General features: G+C 36.0%; 1 protein-coding gene across 1 annotated transcript in view; it reads left to right on the top strand.

Moving 5' to 3' along the window:
- Window positions 1-16,846, top strand: part of CD2AP (CD2 associated protein) — a 141,700-nt gene that overhangs the window by 52,206 nt on the left and 72,648 nt on the right. Inside the window, exons 3-4 of the mRNA XM_047858581.1 lie at window positions 3,169-3,322; window positions 14,311-14,411. Of these exons, the coding sequence (XP_047714537.1) occupies window positions 3,169-3,322; window positions 14,311-14,411 (255 nt within the window). The remainder of the gene's footprint in view (window positions 1-3,168; window positions 3,323-14,310; window positions 14,412-16,846) is intronic.

A 16,846-nucleotide genomic window follows, 5' to 3' on the forward strand; every position in this document is an offset into this window, starting at 1 on the left:
AATAATTTAAATCAGGAAAGTTTGAGTGCCAGAACCTGGGTTTCTGGGATATCTTCTGACCTGGCTTTTTGGATCAGCACTCATTGTCTTCTTGATAATGTCATCTGTGGCCTCAAGGAGTCTAGCAGCTTTGGGAGAAGGATCTTCCTTCAGTAGGCCTGATGTCTTTTGAGTCATAGATACTATAGCCCTCATTATTGGCAGTTCTTATCCTAAAATCCCTTCAACCTATGACTGAAAGCACGAATAACATATTTAAATCCATGTAACTAGTGTGAAAAATGTGACTATTATAAATTGTTGGGGTATTTTCAGTCCATTTCAGTGTGGTATGTCTGAGTTATTTATTTAGTGTTTTTCCCACTCTGCTTCACTTGGCTCTCATTAACATTCTTGTGATGGAGAAAAGAAAGGAGTAGGAAAGAAAAGGAGTAGCCACTGAAAATGAATGTATGTAACTTTTCCTACTTTTGCCTTTTCCAAATGGGGGAGGGATAGTTGGCAATAGGAAGGCCCTTTGTCCAGGTTGGAGAGACAATAATTATGTGGAGAAGAGCATATTTGGGAGAGAGAATAGACTTAGAAACTTTCAAAATAGTCCTGTTATATCTGTTATTGTTGTTTTCCTTCATGATTTTGATATGATGGCACTCAGAAGGTACATACTGATTTCATATTAAGGAGATTTTCTCCTGTTGGTCCTTTTCAGTTTGGACTTAAAGGTTTTTTGTTACTATACAACTTAATTTGGTCATAAGAAAAATGAAAATCTAATGATTTGATGTAGTTCCTTCTGGATTATTCCTTATACACTATCATTTATATTCTAAAAACAATAAATACTATAGGAATGGGGCAAACCATTTTTATTAGGTTGGAAATCTCATTTTTCAAGTGTGGGTCTAATGTTGATGCAGGCAAAGCTAAAACAGTGGGCATATGTTAAATATTTAATCCTGCTTATATTCTTAAATCTTTAGTAAAAATCACTTTTCTGTATCTTCTGATTTATGTTTCATAGAGTTCGAGGTACTAGTTCTATATAACACTTTTGGAAATTCTGAATGTGAAATTAAAAATATTGTGTATTCCTTAAATTTTAATTAGCATAAGCAGAACTCACTCTGCTTAGGGTAACCTCTTCCATTTGAGAAATAAGAATAAGTTTTTGCCCTTTAATTTGTGTCATTCTTTGTGACTTTTACTTAATTCTGTGATATAGAAGTTAATTGCTTACTTTTTTCAGATTATGATCATGCACTGGCAATGATTAGATCACCAAATTATTAATAAAGATACAGCATGAAGAAGTGGTTTGTGAATTTTGTTGATCATCTTTTAAGTTGTTTTTGGTTAGTGGAGTCAGAGTTAAATATCTTTGATTATATTAATAGATGAAGAATAACTATATCCTTTCCAACCTTTTTAGCTCCTTCTCATTTGCTTATATTTATCTCCCATTTGTTTATGTTTCTTATCTCCATTTAATTTGCTACTTCTTATTCTTTATCTGTGAAGCAAATAAATCAGTGTAGTTGCATTCTTATTTATTTATTCTTATTTTTGTTGGCCTATTTTATTGCATTACATTATTACATCAATTTTAGGGAGAATTGATAACCTTATGATAATTGGGTTTTTAATTACTGAATGTGGCACGACTTCCCTTTTGTATGTCTTCTTTTAATTTCATACTTTGCATATTTTCTGTTAGAACTATGACATAGAGCAGGGTTCATCAGACTACAATTTTTTCTGACCACCTATGAAGTGTTGTTACTAAAGTTTTCAGTGTTTCTTCCTTCTTCTGCCCTTTACTTCCTTTTACCTAATCAGCCAGTAAATAAAACACATGTTAACATAGTAGCATCTATTTTCCACCAGCTTCACTTACTTTCCTGATTTTGAAAACGATTCCAGGAAATCCAGTGAAAAAGTGTCCTCACTTAAGAAGAGCATCAAGTATTGACAAATTCAGAAAACCTTTTAATTTCGTCCTACAAATGAGAAAAATCTCTTCGAAAATAGGTAATATCAATGCAAAACTGGCCAACAGAAAGACAGTGTGCGTAATGAGTGTGGTATGCTCTTCATTATAGTATTTGATGGGGAGATTAAAAATTGTAATGTTAAGTGAGGAATGGGTCCATAATTTGAGAGTTTGGTTTGATCTGAACGTTTCAGAACCATGAAAATATTTGCCATTCTTGATGGACCTGCATTTCTTAAGATTTTCCATTTTCGTAGGAAAAATAGGAAAGTAACTTTACTGAGTGTAAAATTTTATAGAATTTGGTTTTGTTTTTCAGAAAAATACAAAATATATTTTTTCAGTATATATAATCTGCTTGCATATCTTCTGTTATTACCTATGACTTAGAGCAGGGTTTGTCAAACTACAGCCCACAGGCCACATCTAACTGCCTGTTTTTATAATGCCCATGAGATGAGGATGCTAGTTAAGAATTCATAAATAGTTGGAAGAAATCAGATGAACAATATTTAACATCATATGAAAATTATATGAAATTGAAATTTTAGTGTCTATAAAATTTTGTTGTCAGGCTCTGGGCTGATGGCTCAGAGCCTGGAGCCTGTTTCCGATTCTGTGTCTCCCTCTCTCTCTGCCCCTCCCCCGTTCATGCTCTGTCTCTCTCTGTCCCAAAAATAAATAAACGTTGAAAAAAAAAATAAAATAAAATTTTGTTGGAGCATAGCTATGCTTATTCATGTAAGTATATAACTGTTTTTCCACTACAAATGGCACAGTTCATTTTTCCAACAAATTATATGGCCCATAAATCCTAAAATATTTTACTGTCTGGCCTCTTCTAGAAAAAGTTTGCCCAACCTGACTTAGAAATTATTGTTTGTTTTATTGTTTGTTTATGTATCTCAGAGTTTCTGTGTATCTTGGGGTAGAGGTGGTATCTTAGCCTTTCTTTACCTCTTTCTCTAGTTCTGAGAAGACTTAAACTCATAATGAGTCACTGTTACCAAAGTGTGTTGCGTTTTTTAGAGATGTGGGGGAGAGAAAAATGTTGAAGACTGTTGCTATCATGTTTTGTATAATAACCACCGTACCTGTTTTTTTGGGTATTTTACATTTGAGGATTTAATTTGATAAAATACAACTTAATTTGCCTGTTTACTCTTCCCCTGTTATAGGAAATTAAGAGAGAGCCAGAATCCAAGGATGACAATTTGCCCATTAAACGGGAAAGACATGGGAATGTAGCAAGTCTTGTACAACGGATAAGTACATACGGACTTCCAGCTGGAGGAATTCAGCCACATCCACAGACCAAAAACATTAAGAAGAGTATGTAAATAATTTCTTTCCTGTTTAAATAATTCAAAATAAAGAATGTTTTATAACTGTTTAGAAGTTATGAAAACAAAAATTAGCTTAACCTTTTGTGGCCGACTGCAGAAACTTCGTACATATTCACATTTAAGTTACCGGCCCTGTAGTCATTTTTCATAAGATATTTGAGCATGAACTGCTGATGACTATTAATAGGAATTATAAATTAAAATATTAGGCTTTGTTTTCTTATTAGCCTTACAGACTGTTGAATAGTTAATGCTTTGCCTTAAATTTATTTTAATACCATTTATTTAATGGGATGTTTAATGTTTGTTCATTTTAAGCAGTGTAGATGCAAGAATTTTGATAGTATGTTTTCTCCAGTGGTCAGACATCTGAACATATACTCAGTTTTCCAAGGTCATTGGCCCAGCAGAGCGCCCTTTAAATATTTGGTATTCTATAAATATGTTAGAACATTTTAGTATAGAGGGAGAGCACCCCATTTGAAATCAGACATGAGTTTGAGTCCATCCTATGACCTTAGATCATTTAATTTTTTTTTTTTTAACGTTTATTTATTTTTGAGACAGAGAGACACAGCATGAATGGGGGAGGGGTAGAGAGAGAGGGAGACACAGAGTCAGAAGCAAGCTCCAGGCTCTGAGCCATCAGCCCAGAGCCCGACGCAGGGCTCGAACTCGCGGACCACGAGATCGTGACCTGAGCCAAAGTCGGACGCTTAACCGACTGAGTCACCCAGGCGCCCCCCCTTAGATCATTTAAACTCTTGAATTTTATTTTGCTTCTGGTGAGAAAGTGGTAAATAACATAGATTGTATTGCTGTTTTCAGAATGCTTACAGTATTGGAAAAGACTCATTAAAAAAATATTCAACATTAAATGTGTACAAAATACAACATTATGGGAGCAGATAGTATTTTAACATAGTACGATCTGAAGCCCCTTGAGAGATTGAATACTGATTACTAGGATGAGAGTTAGTAGTAAATGAGTATTTAACCACATTTATCTTATGTCAGTGCCTTTGATACTGTGGCTTGTAAAGTCCCCTGTGGAACCACGTAGTCCACAGTGAAGAAATTTTGTTCACATATATTATCTAAATTTCTCCTTATATCTTGTTACTTTCTGTGTTACTGTCTGTGAAGTTTGGGGGAAGACTTTACTTTCTAGGTGCTGTCATCCTTTGATTATTTTCATAAAATGAAAACACATTTTCATAAAAATGAAAAAGATTTCTTGACAGAAGACAAGGACAGAAGAATTCTTCTGGGACAGAAGAATGCTGTGTGTTTTTTGTTTCCCACTAAATGTGTACAACCAGTATTTAGGTACTGCCTGTACTGCTTTCAGCCTACTGCCTGAAGGTGGACAGGTTCAGTACTTCTAATTGTCCTGGATGTTCAGACTCTGTTTCTTTAGAGACATGGGGACAAATTACAGAGTGTGTTCATATCCTACAGGTGAAACTGTATATAGAATTTCTGTGCACAGGAGAATTTTTAGGACCATGGAAGAGTTACTTATGACCTCGATTGTAAAATCAATTTACCACTTTTAGCTTTGCTGAGCTAAAAGAAAGGACAGTTTTCTTAAGTAGAGGCTAGACCAAGGGCTTCAAGGTTATGATCATTTTATTCATTTTGTCTCCTAGTAGGAAAAGACACACTACATTTTACTTTCCTCAAGAACACTGGTCATAATTCTTTTTCTTGTAAAAGAAAACCTGTTATGTAGCTGGTGCCAGGAGACTTAGACTTTTTCCTAAGGATGCTCCATAACTTGTTTTTAAGTGCATGTGCTACAAGGACTAAATTGGTCATTTGGTGCTAACATGTAAAACAGGATGCAGGTTGCTTTTGCTTTGATTGCTTTTCCAGGAAAAGCAAGCTAATGTTTTTTTTTTTTTTTTAATCTATTTTTTTTTTTGGTTACTGTTTGTATCTTATCCTTAATTCACAAAATAGACCAGTTACTTAAAAGGTGGTTTATTGTAATGTTAAATAGTAGTGGATACTACTAACCAATATTATTAATAATTTTAAAAACCCCACAAAACCATTGTAAAGGTTGATAATAATCACTGCAGTGTGAATGTTCAATTTTAATCTCTGTGTGCCAAGGCAAGTGAAATCTGCATGTGTATTAAATGTATAAGCAACTAAAAAGGAGAATTTCGGATACATCCTGTGGGGTTAAGTATCTGGAAGCCGGAATTGTTAGCTATTTTTCTGTAGTTTCCAAAGCCAAAAAAGTGTTGGTTTTTTAATGAAGTCTAGTCATAAAGCCATTGAAACTTTTGCTGTTGTGTATAAGTTAACCATAATAACTGTGGTGAAACAAACAGGTTTTTCTACAGTGAGCGCAGAATAATGTTTTCCAGGACAATTATTGTAAGTTGCTAAAGTTATAGAAGAGAACAAGTTTACACATCTTATAGCAAAAACACATACTAGTCCCATTGCTGCTGAGCCCTTGTAAAATCAGGCAGAGATAATGATTGTAGAGTAATATTACTTAGCAAATAAATAATTGCCATCTTTCAGCATCACAACTCCGTATTCTGTTCAGTGAAGAATTGAGTAGATATTTCACTTTGTATTTGGAAAAAAAATTGATGCCATATGTGAATCTACTCTTGCTATAAGTGAGGGAAGACATCATTGCTTGTAACTTTGTATTCATTATTAGTGCTGCAAAAGTGATTTTTTATCTAGTTAATAATTACTTTGAATGTAAAAGATACATTGAGATTGATACTACAGAAATGATCTTGCTGCATGAAAAATTAGTTGACCAGAATGCCAAACATTAGTGTTTCATTATTAGAAAATAGTTGCTAGCAAATAGTTTGCCTCCTGATTCTGAGTCAGTGCTAAAGAAAATAATGAAAATTCTGAATACCACCAAGATATGGTCATTGTCTATACATTTTTACAGCATATATTAAAAAAAAATATGAGCATATTAGCTCAGGCTCTTCTCTTTGATATTAAAATATTCTGACTCATGGGGCGCCTGGGTGGCTCAGTCGGTTGAGTGTCCGACTTCAGCTCAGGTCACGATCTCACGGTTCGTGAGTTTGAGCCCCGCATCAGGCTCTGGGCTGATGGCTCAGAGCCTGGAGCCTGCTTCCGATTCTGTGTCTCCCTCTCTCTCTGACCCTCCCCCATTCATGCTCTGTCTCTCTCTGTCTCAAAAATAAATAAACATTAAAAAAAAATTAAAAAAAAAATATTCTGACTCAAAAGGGGAAAAAGGCTCATCTGACTCCTCTCCAGCTGCAGCTTATCAGATAAATAGGATAGCGTGTTCTAACTTTCTATTTTCTTTTGAAATCTTCTAGAAAGGTTGAAAGAATAATTGTACTATGAATATTTTATATTCTTAAGTTTGATGTTAAATTAATTTAAGACTTAAGTTTGATGTTAACATTTTTCACATTGTCTTTCTATCTGTATACGTGTATGTAGAACACATTTTTAACTGAATCAGTTGCAAGTATGTTGTAGACATAATACCTCATCCCTAATCACTTGAGTTTTTTCTTCATGATGGTGATGACAATCTAAGCTTTGATTGTTATAATCAAGAAGTATATCAGCAGTATAGTTAGATTCTTCAGATAGCTTGATCTTTCAATTAATGCTCTAGGCAGTATGAGCTTTTTATTCCTGAGGATAAGAAAAAAATTTAAGGAAAATTCAGCCCTATATAGCAAATGGCTCTGTTTCTTAGCATTTTATTATTTTCTTTGCTTATTGGAGAAAAAAATTGGTAAAAAAAAAAAAAAATTGACATCAGAAAATTTTCAGTGCTACAGTAAAACATGAAGATAAATTTCCAGAACCAAACAGAGCCAAAAGTGGATCAGGAGTCCTTTTGCTACTGTCTGTGAAATTGTTAGCATTCAGCCTCCTAGCTTCTGAATGTGGTGTGCTCTTTGTTTTAGTATTTGATGGGGAGATTAAAAATTGTAATCTTAAGTGACGAATTGTTCCATACTTTGAGAGCTTGGTTTGATCTGAATGTTTCAGAACCATGAAAATATTTGCCATTCCTGATGCAGCTGCATTTCTTAAGATTTTCCGTTTCAGTAGGGAAAATAGAGTAACTTTACTGAGTGTAAAATTGTATAGAATTTGCTGGCACAAAAACAGACACATAGACCAATGGAATAGAATAGAAACCCCAGAACTAGGCCCACAAACGTATGGCCAACTCATCTTTGACAAAGCAGGAAAGAACATCCAATGGAAAAAAGACAGCCTCTTTAACAAATGGTGCTGGGAGAACTGGACAGCAACATGCAGAAGGTTGAAACTAGACCACTTTGTCACACCATTCACAAAAATAAACTCAAAATGGATAAAGGACCTGAATGTGAGACAGGAAACCATCAAAACCCTAGAGGAGAAAGCAGGAAAAGACCTCTCTGACCTCAGCCGTAGCAATCTCTTACTCGACACATCCCCAAAGGCAAGGCAATTAAAAGCAAAAGTGAATTACTGGGACCTTATGAAGATAAAAAGCTTCTGCACAGCAAAGGAAACAACCAACAAAACTAAAAGGCAACCAACAGAATGGGAAAAGATATTCGCAAATGACCTATCGGACAAAGGGCTAGTATCCAAAATCTATAAAGAGCTCACCAAACTCCACACCCGAAAAACAAATAACCCAGTGAAGAAATGGGCAGAAAACATGAATAGACACTTCTCTAAAGAAGACATCCGGATGGCCAACAGGCACATGAAAAGATGTTCAGCGTCGCTCCTTATCAGGGAAATACAAATCAAAACCACACTCAGGTATCACCTCACGCCAGTCAGAGTAGCCAAAATGAACAAATCAGGAGACTATAGATGCTGGAGAGGATGTGGAGAAACGGGAACCCTCTTGCACTGTTGGTGGGAATGCAAATTGGTGCAGCCACTCTGGAAAGCAGTGTGGAGGTTCCTCAGAAAATTAAAAATAGACCTACCCTATGACCCAGCAATAGCACTGCTAGGAATTTATCCAAGGGATACAGGAGCACTGATGCATAGGGCCACTTGTACCCCAATGTTCATAGCAGCACTCTCAACAATAGCCAAATTATGGAAAGAGCCTAAATGTCCATCAACTGATGAATCGATAAAGAAATTGTGGTTTATATACACAATGGAATATTACGTGGCAATGAGAAAAAATGAAATATGGCCTTTTGTAGCAACGTGGATGGAACTGGAGAGTGTGATGCTAAGTGAAATAAGCCATACCGAGAAAGACAGATACCATATGGTTTCACTCTTATGTGGATCCTGAGAAACTTAACAGGAACCCATGGGGGAGGGGAAGGAAAAAAAAAAAAAAAAAGAGGTTAGAATGGGAGAGAGCCAAAGCATAAGAGACTGTTAAAAACTGAGAACAAACTGAGGGTTGATGGGGGGTGGGAGGGAGGAGAGGGTGGGTGATGGGTATTGAGGAGGGCACCTTTTGGGATGAGCACTGGGTGTTGTATGGAAACCAATTTGTCAATAAATTTCATTAAAAAAAAATGTATAGAATTTGGTTTTGTTTTTTAAAAAAATACAAAATATATTTTTTTAATGTTTATTTTTGAGAGATAGAGACAGAGTGTGAACAGGGGAGGGGCAGAGAGAGAGGGAGACACAGAATCTGAAGCAGGCTCCAGGCTCTGAGCTGTCAACACAGAGCCGTAAGTGGGGCTTGAACTCAGGAACCTGGAGATCATGACCTGAGCCAATGTTGGACACTTAAACTGACTCAGCCACCTAGGTACCCCAAAATACAAAATATTTTTTAAAAGATTTTTTTGAAAAAGTTTCAACATTGATGTGCTGAATGCTTTAATACCTGTGAATTTGAAGACTATGAGAACAGTGTTAATGGGGCAGTCAAATCTGCCAAGTAAAACTGGGTATGGATGATGATCCAGAACTTGTAGTCTAACAGGCGAAAACATCAAGTTACTATAAAACAGAAATGATAGTAATAATTACCTCGTAGGAGACGGGTATTAACGTATCAGGTAAATATTATAAGAAGTGCTCAATAAATGTTTGTAACTATTATTATAGTTCTTAAAGTATGCAGCTATGATTCAAATAAAGGGGCAGTTCTGTACTGGGTTGTCAAGCAAGATATATTTAAGCCTTTCTTAGGTAAAACTTGTCCTTCACATGAAGATTGGGGATTATGACAGTCCAGGTAGAATTGCTACCTTAGGAAGAAGATCCATGGAGATAAGCAACCGCATGGTATTTACAGGTAGTAAGGATCCAACATGAGTAGATTGTATGAACTATGTTAAGGCACTTTGTAATTTTTAAAGGAGACAGCATCGATAAAGTGGAAAGATAAAAGGCTCAAGAGTCGTATGTGGGTATGATTCTAATTTTGCCTCTTTTAGCTCTTTGGTCTTGGACACGTTATTTAACTCCTGAGTTTCTGTTTCTCACTGGGAAAAGATGACGACAACAAACTGTATTATCTGCTGGGGAGATGTTTGTGAAGGATTTAGAATAGTACTGGCACATAAAAGGCATGAAAGTATATCCCTGCTTTTTTCCCCTATATCTCTTTTAGCTACTTCCTTGTCAATAGCTTTACTTATAAAACATTGATTTGACAAATTTTCTATTTCTTTGTGGATCTGAAAAGCTATATAGAGGTTGCTTGTGATGAAATACTGGTTATAGTTATTTTAAAAATTGACTCCTATTCAGGTATCCTTTTATTAACTAGTCTTGTACATACTATTTTATTTTCTTTTGTGCTTAGCATAGGTTCTGATACATTGTAGGAATTCAGTAAACATTTACGAGTAGATACTGTGTATGCCTTTTGAAGTATAAAAAAATCTCAAAATTCCTTTCATTGTGCTGGCAATTAATAGATGAACTCAACAACATAGGCAGTCACTTCAACTTATGAGTAAACCATATTTAAATATGGAATTATGAAAATTTTATTTTTTAAATGGCTCATATTTTGTAGCAATAATAGGGGCCTTTCAGGTGTTTTTATCTAATGTGGTTCTTTGAAAAATAAAAAAAAAATCTTTGTGAATAATTTTGCCAACTACTTTGGAGAACACTCTGGTGAATTATGCTTAGTGTGACCAGGGAGAAAAAACACAAACTCAAAGTTTCTTTTTATTTTTTTTTTAATTTTGTAATTTTTTTTTTTTTAAACGTTTATTTATTTTTGAGACAGAGAGAGACAGAGCATGAACAGGGGACGGGCAGAGAGAGAGAGGGAAACACAGAATCTGAAACAGACTCCAGGCTCTGAGCAGTCAGCACAGAGCCCGATGCGGGGCTCAAACTCACGGACTGCGAGATCATGACCTGAGCCGAAGTTGGATGCTTAACCGACTGAGCCACCCAGGCGCCCCAATGTTTGTTTATTTTTGAGAGAGAGAGAGAGAGAGAGAGAGGGGGGGGGGGGGGAGGGGCAGAGACAAAGGGAGACAGAATTCAAAGCAGGCTCCAAGTTCCAAGCTGTGCCCCAGTGCAGGGCTTGAACTCACGAACAGTGAGATCACGACCTGAGCTGAAGTCAGGTTGGATGCTCAACTGACTGAGCCACCCAGGTGTGCCACAAACTCAAAGTTTCTGGTTAAGATATAACTAGGATCCTCAAAGTTAATTGATCTGCTTGGGAGCCAGGGGGCTAATTAATTCTCTATCCACTTTAAATAATTTAAAAGATACTAATACTCATTAAAAAGAAGCAAGCTACATTTTTTTTTTAAAGGCCTAAGATCACCAAAATGATAGAAAGGATTTTCTTTGAAGTGCACCCTGAGCAGAAGAGAATTTCTTTTCAGTAATGTAGATCATTTTCCCTTCATCTATGAAGTGCTAATGACAGAGAACACATTTATGGACTCATTTTTTCAAGCTCACTTTAACTTCCAGAAGTATTTATGAACTATATTTATCTATAGTAGAAGAGATGAGGAGTTTTCTTATGGTATGCATAAAAACCACTATTACTACTTAAAAATTAACTCAGATGTGATGAAAGTGACATTTGAAAAATTTTACTATAAACTCTAGGTTACTTATAAAAGTATGGTCAGTGTTTTTTTTGTTGTTGTTTTTTGTTTTGGTTCCTTCTATTGTAAAACAGTTTTAAAATCAGATATTATTAATTCCTTAATGAAGTGGGAGAAACAGTTACTGAGGTGTAACTGTTTCTTATTTGGAGACTCTAGATCCTGCTGCTTGATTGTCATGTCTGTTTTGCACCTCTTTCATGGTGTTGATTGCATGCAATATGCTTCTTTTATTGTTTTGGAGGTTCATTTGGATTTATTTTTTGTCTTGATGAACAATTTCGTAGATCCATAAATGTCAGAGCTCAAGTAACTGTCATAGTTAATCCAGTCCAGCTCTTTTACTTTGTAGTTCAGGACATTGATTCCCAGAGAACTTAGGTGAAATAACAAGGTAATGACAGCTATACTAGAACCCAAGTCTTCTGACTTATAAACTAGTGTTATTTCTTTTAGACCATGGCATCTTTTTTTTTTTTTAACTATATAAAAACGTTTATTTGGACTTGTTTTGACATGATTTGATGTAGTTAAGTTGTATCTATCTAGACTACTTCTCAGGAGTCTCTTGTCAGCAACAACTATCTCCTTAGAATCCTTGTATTCCTTGTATTATCAACTCACTGGGAAAACTTTTATCTAGAATGTCTGCTACATCTTTTCCACCTTATTGTATTGTGTTCATGTTTAATTGTGTAACTCTGTTACCATTTCTTCTTTGAATTCTTCCACATCTGCTCCACTCCAAACCTATCCTTTATTAATTTTGGGGATATTTGTAGCTTGCACTAAATATTTGCCATCTCATTATGTATTTGTATTTTATTACTAATTGCTTCCCGTTTCCTAAATTCTGTTAGTTCCTTAAGTGTGCATTTAAATTATTAAGAAAAATCTTAGGATTGTTGGTGGTAAAGGGCTGATGGAATGTTGATACCCTTGGCATATTTCCTGGCATTGATGCCGTATGGTTAGGCCTAGATAATTGTTCATGTGTGTGTGTGTGTGTGTGTGTGTGTGTGTGTGTGTGTGTGTGTAAATAATGGGCCTAGCATAAGCACTATGCTGGGTGCTGGGGAGAGAGCATTTAACAAATTCAGTGCCCATTTATCTTTGGCCTACAGACTACAGGGAGTACACACAAGAAAATAAATCATGATGATAGATTGAAAAGGAAACAGATTTGTTAGTAACAGGTAGGTTGTAGAAGTAAACAGTGTTAAGTATATAAGCACAAGGGAAGAGTACCTAATCCAGAAAGCTGTTTTGGAAGACGTTTTTTCTAAGTTGAGACCTGAAGATGAGTTGAAGACAGCGAAAGGTGGACTTTGTGGATGAAAGTGAAGTGTCCTTGGCAAAAGAAACCGTATATTTAGGGATGCATGGGTGGTTCAGTCGGTTAAGTGTCTGACTTTGGCCCAGGTCATGATCTCTTGGTTCGTGGGTTTCAGCCCCATGTTGGGATCTGTGCTGACAGTTCAGAGCCTGGAGCCTGCTTTGGATTCTGTGTTTCCCTCTCTCTCTGCCCCTCATCGCCCACCCCCCACCCCCAAATAAATAGACATTAATTTTTTTAAAAGAAGCAGTGTATTTAAGTCTCAAAAGGAATAGGGCTTGTCATTTTCAAGCAATTAGAAATCAGTATAATTAGATTATTGAGTGCAAGATTGAGAATCACCTAGGAGATCTTAAAGTATAGTTTCTGATTCAGCCTGCTGGGGCTGTCATAACAAAATATCCCCAACTAGATGGCTTAAACAACAGAAGCAATATTATTTTCTTACAGTTCCAGAGGCTAGAAGTCTAAAATCAAGGTGCTGTCAGAGTTGGATTCTGGTGAGGCCTCTTTTCCAGGCTTGCAGGTCTTGCCTTTTCGCCCCGACCCCGCATCCTCACACAGCCTCCTGTATATGTGTGTGCACGTGCACACATGCACAATTAAGTGTGTGTGGGGATTAGGGCTCCATTTTTATGTTAGTTGACTGTAATTACCTCCCTAAAGGTCCTGCCTCCCAGTACGGTCAAGGACACAATTCAGTCCAGAACAGGTAGGTATGAGGTAGAGCCTGCATTTCTAAGAAGCTTTGAAGTGATACTGTTGCTGCTGGTCTGAGGAACATAGAGGATTTGACTAGCAGGAAGTAATCCTTTTATCGGTGATACCTGGTCATCTATCCATAGGTACTTTGATGATTAAAATTTAAAGATGGGAGTGAGTCTGAGTTCTCAATTCTTAGAGTTTGAAAGAAGTTGAGAACCTCAAACTGCATGGTTATAAGTTAACATCATTTGTCTAAATAAATGAAGTACGTTTGAAAAGTTAAAGTAAAATTACTGTTATCTTTACCTATGTGAATTTGATTTTTATCTGTTGGAAAGTAGAGCTGTTAAAGAAGATAAGATACATTTTGGATTTATTCATTTTGTGTCTTTTTAACACAGACACTTTTAAATTAGCGCATTTTGAGTATTCCTAGACTTCCATCAGGAAGTCGTCTGAAAATTACTGTCTTGGAAGATAGCTTAGCTATGATAAAATTTGTTTTGCCGACAGTGTCTTTTATTGTATGTGTTTTTAGTCTCACAATTGGCATTGGCTGTTTTACTTTTGTCTAGTTGGGGATCACACGTATACATAGATTTCATGGCTAGGAGCCTTGTTACCTTATTTGTAGTTGGTTTGAATTTATTTTGGCATGAGTAGGTTGTAGTGTGGGGGCAAGGTGAAAAGCCAGCCAGAACTGATTGTGGTTAGCTGCTTAGAATGCTTACATGTTTTGATTTTTATTCATACATATACAAACTCATACATACATATGGCAGTAAATACACTGTGTAAATAAAAGTGCTGTTATTTGTTTTAATGATCTTTCTCAACCTAATTTTGTTACTAATTTACTTCCTTTAGAGACCAAGAAGCGTCAGTGTAAAGTTCTCTTTGAGTACCTTCCACAAAATGAGGATGAACTGGAGCTGAAAGTGGGAGATATTATTGATATTAATGAAGAGGTAAGGAAAACCTATGTTAGAGACGAACCAGCAACTGTAATTGATGCTCTAGGTATTAGAAAACTGACTTGTAAGAATATTAAGTTTTCATTAGAACTTTTTTACGAGTTTCATTGCTTTTTATACACATTTTAACATACGGGTTTTAAAATGGTTCTTTAATGACTTATGTAAGGTGGTCTTATCCTTTGGAATAAAGCTTTATTCATTCATTTTTTTTTTTTCAATATATGAAATTTATTGTCAAATTGGTTTCCATACAACACCTAGTGCTCATCCCAAAAGGTGCCTTCCTCAGTACCCATCACCCACCCTCGCCTCCCATCAACCAAGCTTTATTCATTCTTACTACACCCGGTCTTGTGTACTTACTGTATTTGTATGTATTGACTTCAGGAATAAAAAATTTTTAAGCTAAAGATTAATGTAATGTAAGTAGCTGAGAATAAAAATAAACATTTTCTTTGATTCTGAATTCACTTTAGGCACAAAGCAATAAAATAGAATCAATTTTACCTTCTGCATAGCAGAGGGATACAAAAGTAGAATCTCTTTAAAAGGTTTGCCTTATTTGAATTATCATATTCAGATGTTAACCAAGGGATATTAAAGGAATTAAAGGAATATTAAAAGTTTTATTTGGCAGCTGAAGATCCCATTTTCAAGTGTATCTTTTGATATCATGTATAGTCATGTATATCATGTATAAGGATTGATTTTATATCATAACATCATGTAATTTATCCCTTAATGTTTATATTAAATTCCAATGTATTTATACAAAAGACAGTTCTGTTTTATTTCTGTCAGGTGGCAATAATAATTTTTATTGAACCTATGTGTCTGAAGCATTATGCTAAGTGTTTCACATTTATTATTTTCTTTAAATTTCTTAACAGCCTGAGGAGACAGGAATTTTTATTTCTACTTTATAAATGAAGAGTTTGAGTCATAGAAGATAAGTGATTAACTGTTCTAGTTACTGTTGATGCATATCATGCTATCCCGAAGTTTGTAGCAAAGAACAACTGTTTTATTAGGTCATGGATATTATGTGAGTCAAGAATTCAGATAGGGCACAGCTGGGATGGCTTGTCTGTGTTCCATGATGTGTGGGGGCTTCAAGTCGAAAGACTCAAAGTTTATGTGCTGGTAGAATGTTAGGAAGGCTCCTTTACTAATGTGATTGGTACCTAGAAGACTTGAAGACTGCCTCTGGAGAGCCATTATGTAGCTTCTCCATTTGGCTTGGCTTTCTCACTGTATTGGGGCCTTAGGATACTTGGACTTATTGCATGGCATTTCAGGGCTCTGAGTGTAAGTATTTCAGTGAACATGTTGAATTTTAAGCTAAAGATTGATGTAATCAAAGTAGCTAAGAGTAAAAAAAAAAACATTTTAGAATGCCTACATGTTTTGATTTTTGTTCATACATACAAATTCTATGGCAGTAAATACAGTGTGTAAATTAAAAGTGCTGTTACTTGTTTTAATGATCTTTCTTAACCTAATTTTGTTACTATGTTACTTCCTTTAGAGACCTTTTAATTTTTTTTTTTTTTCAATGTTTATTTTATTTTTGGGATAGAGAGAGACAGAGCATGAACGGGGGAGGGGCAGAGAGAGAGGGAGGCACAGAATCGGAAACAGGCTCCAGGCTCTGAGCCATCAGCCCAGAGCCCGACGCGGGGCTCGAACTCACGGACCGCGAGATCGTGACCTGGCTGAAGTCGGACGCTTAACCGACTGCGCCACCCAGGCACCCCTAGAGACCTTTTATAATCAGACCTTGGAAGTGGTAGTGTCACTTTCACCCTATTCTTTTGGCTACAAACATGTCAGAAGTCAGCAAGATTGAAGGCGGTGGGGACAAAGACCACCACTTCTTGGTGGAGGGGTGTCCCGATTACCTTGTTGATGAGCATGCAGGCTAGGAGATCTTGTTTCAGCTATTTTTGCCCATGCCCATACACATGGCATGCAGCAGAGCAGAATCTTACTATTCTTCATTGCTGTGCTATCCTGCCTTTTGAGAATTCCTTAATTTATGGGAATTATAAGGTTATTTACCCTAACTACTCCCTTGCTGCCAATTTGTGATTGCAGGTGTAGATAATACGTTTTCTGATGCTTCTCTCTTAGTTGCCATTTGGTCTGCATATCTCCATCACCAACAGTATATGGTTTGAAGAACTCTCAAAACTTTGGAGTCTCTTTAAATCTGCTAAAAAAAATTCTGAACTCTTCACTCGTAACCGCCTTCCATTTCTTCCTCAGACAGCTTGTATTCTAGCCATCTTGTATCTCAGCTGTATATAGTCTAGAAATAAGTCCTTTATTTTTATGTCACTGTATTTTTCATTTGCTTTGTACCTAGAAAACTCTTACTCAGCCTTTAATGTCTAGCTCTTTTGTCATTTCATTTTAGGGGAGCC

This window comes from Prionailurus viverrinus, chromosome B2 (genome assembly GCF_022837055.1).
Source record: "Prionailurus viverrinus isolate Anna chromosome B2, UM_Priviv_1.0, whole genome shotgun sequence".
Classification (NCBI taxonomy): Eukaryota; Metazoa; Chordata; class Mammalia; order Carnivora; family Felidae; genus Prionailurus; species Prionailurus viverrinus.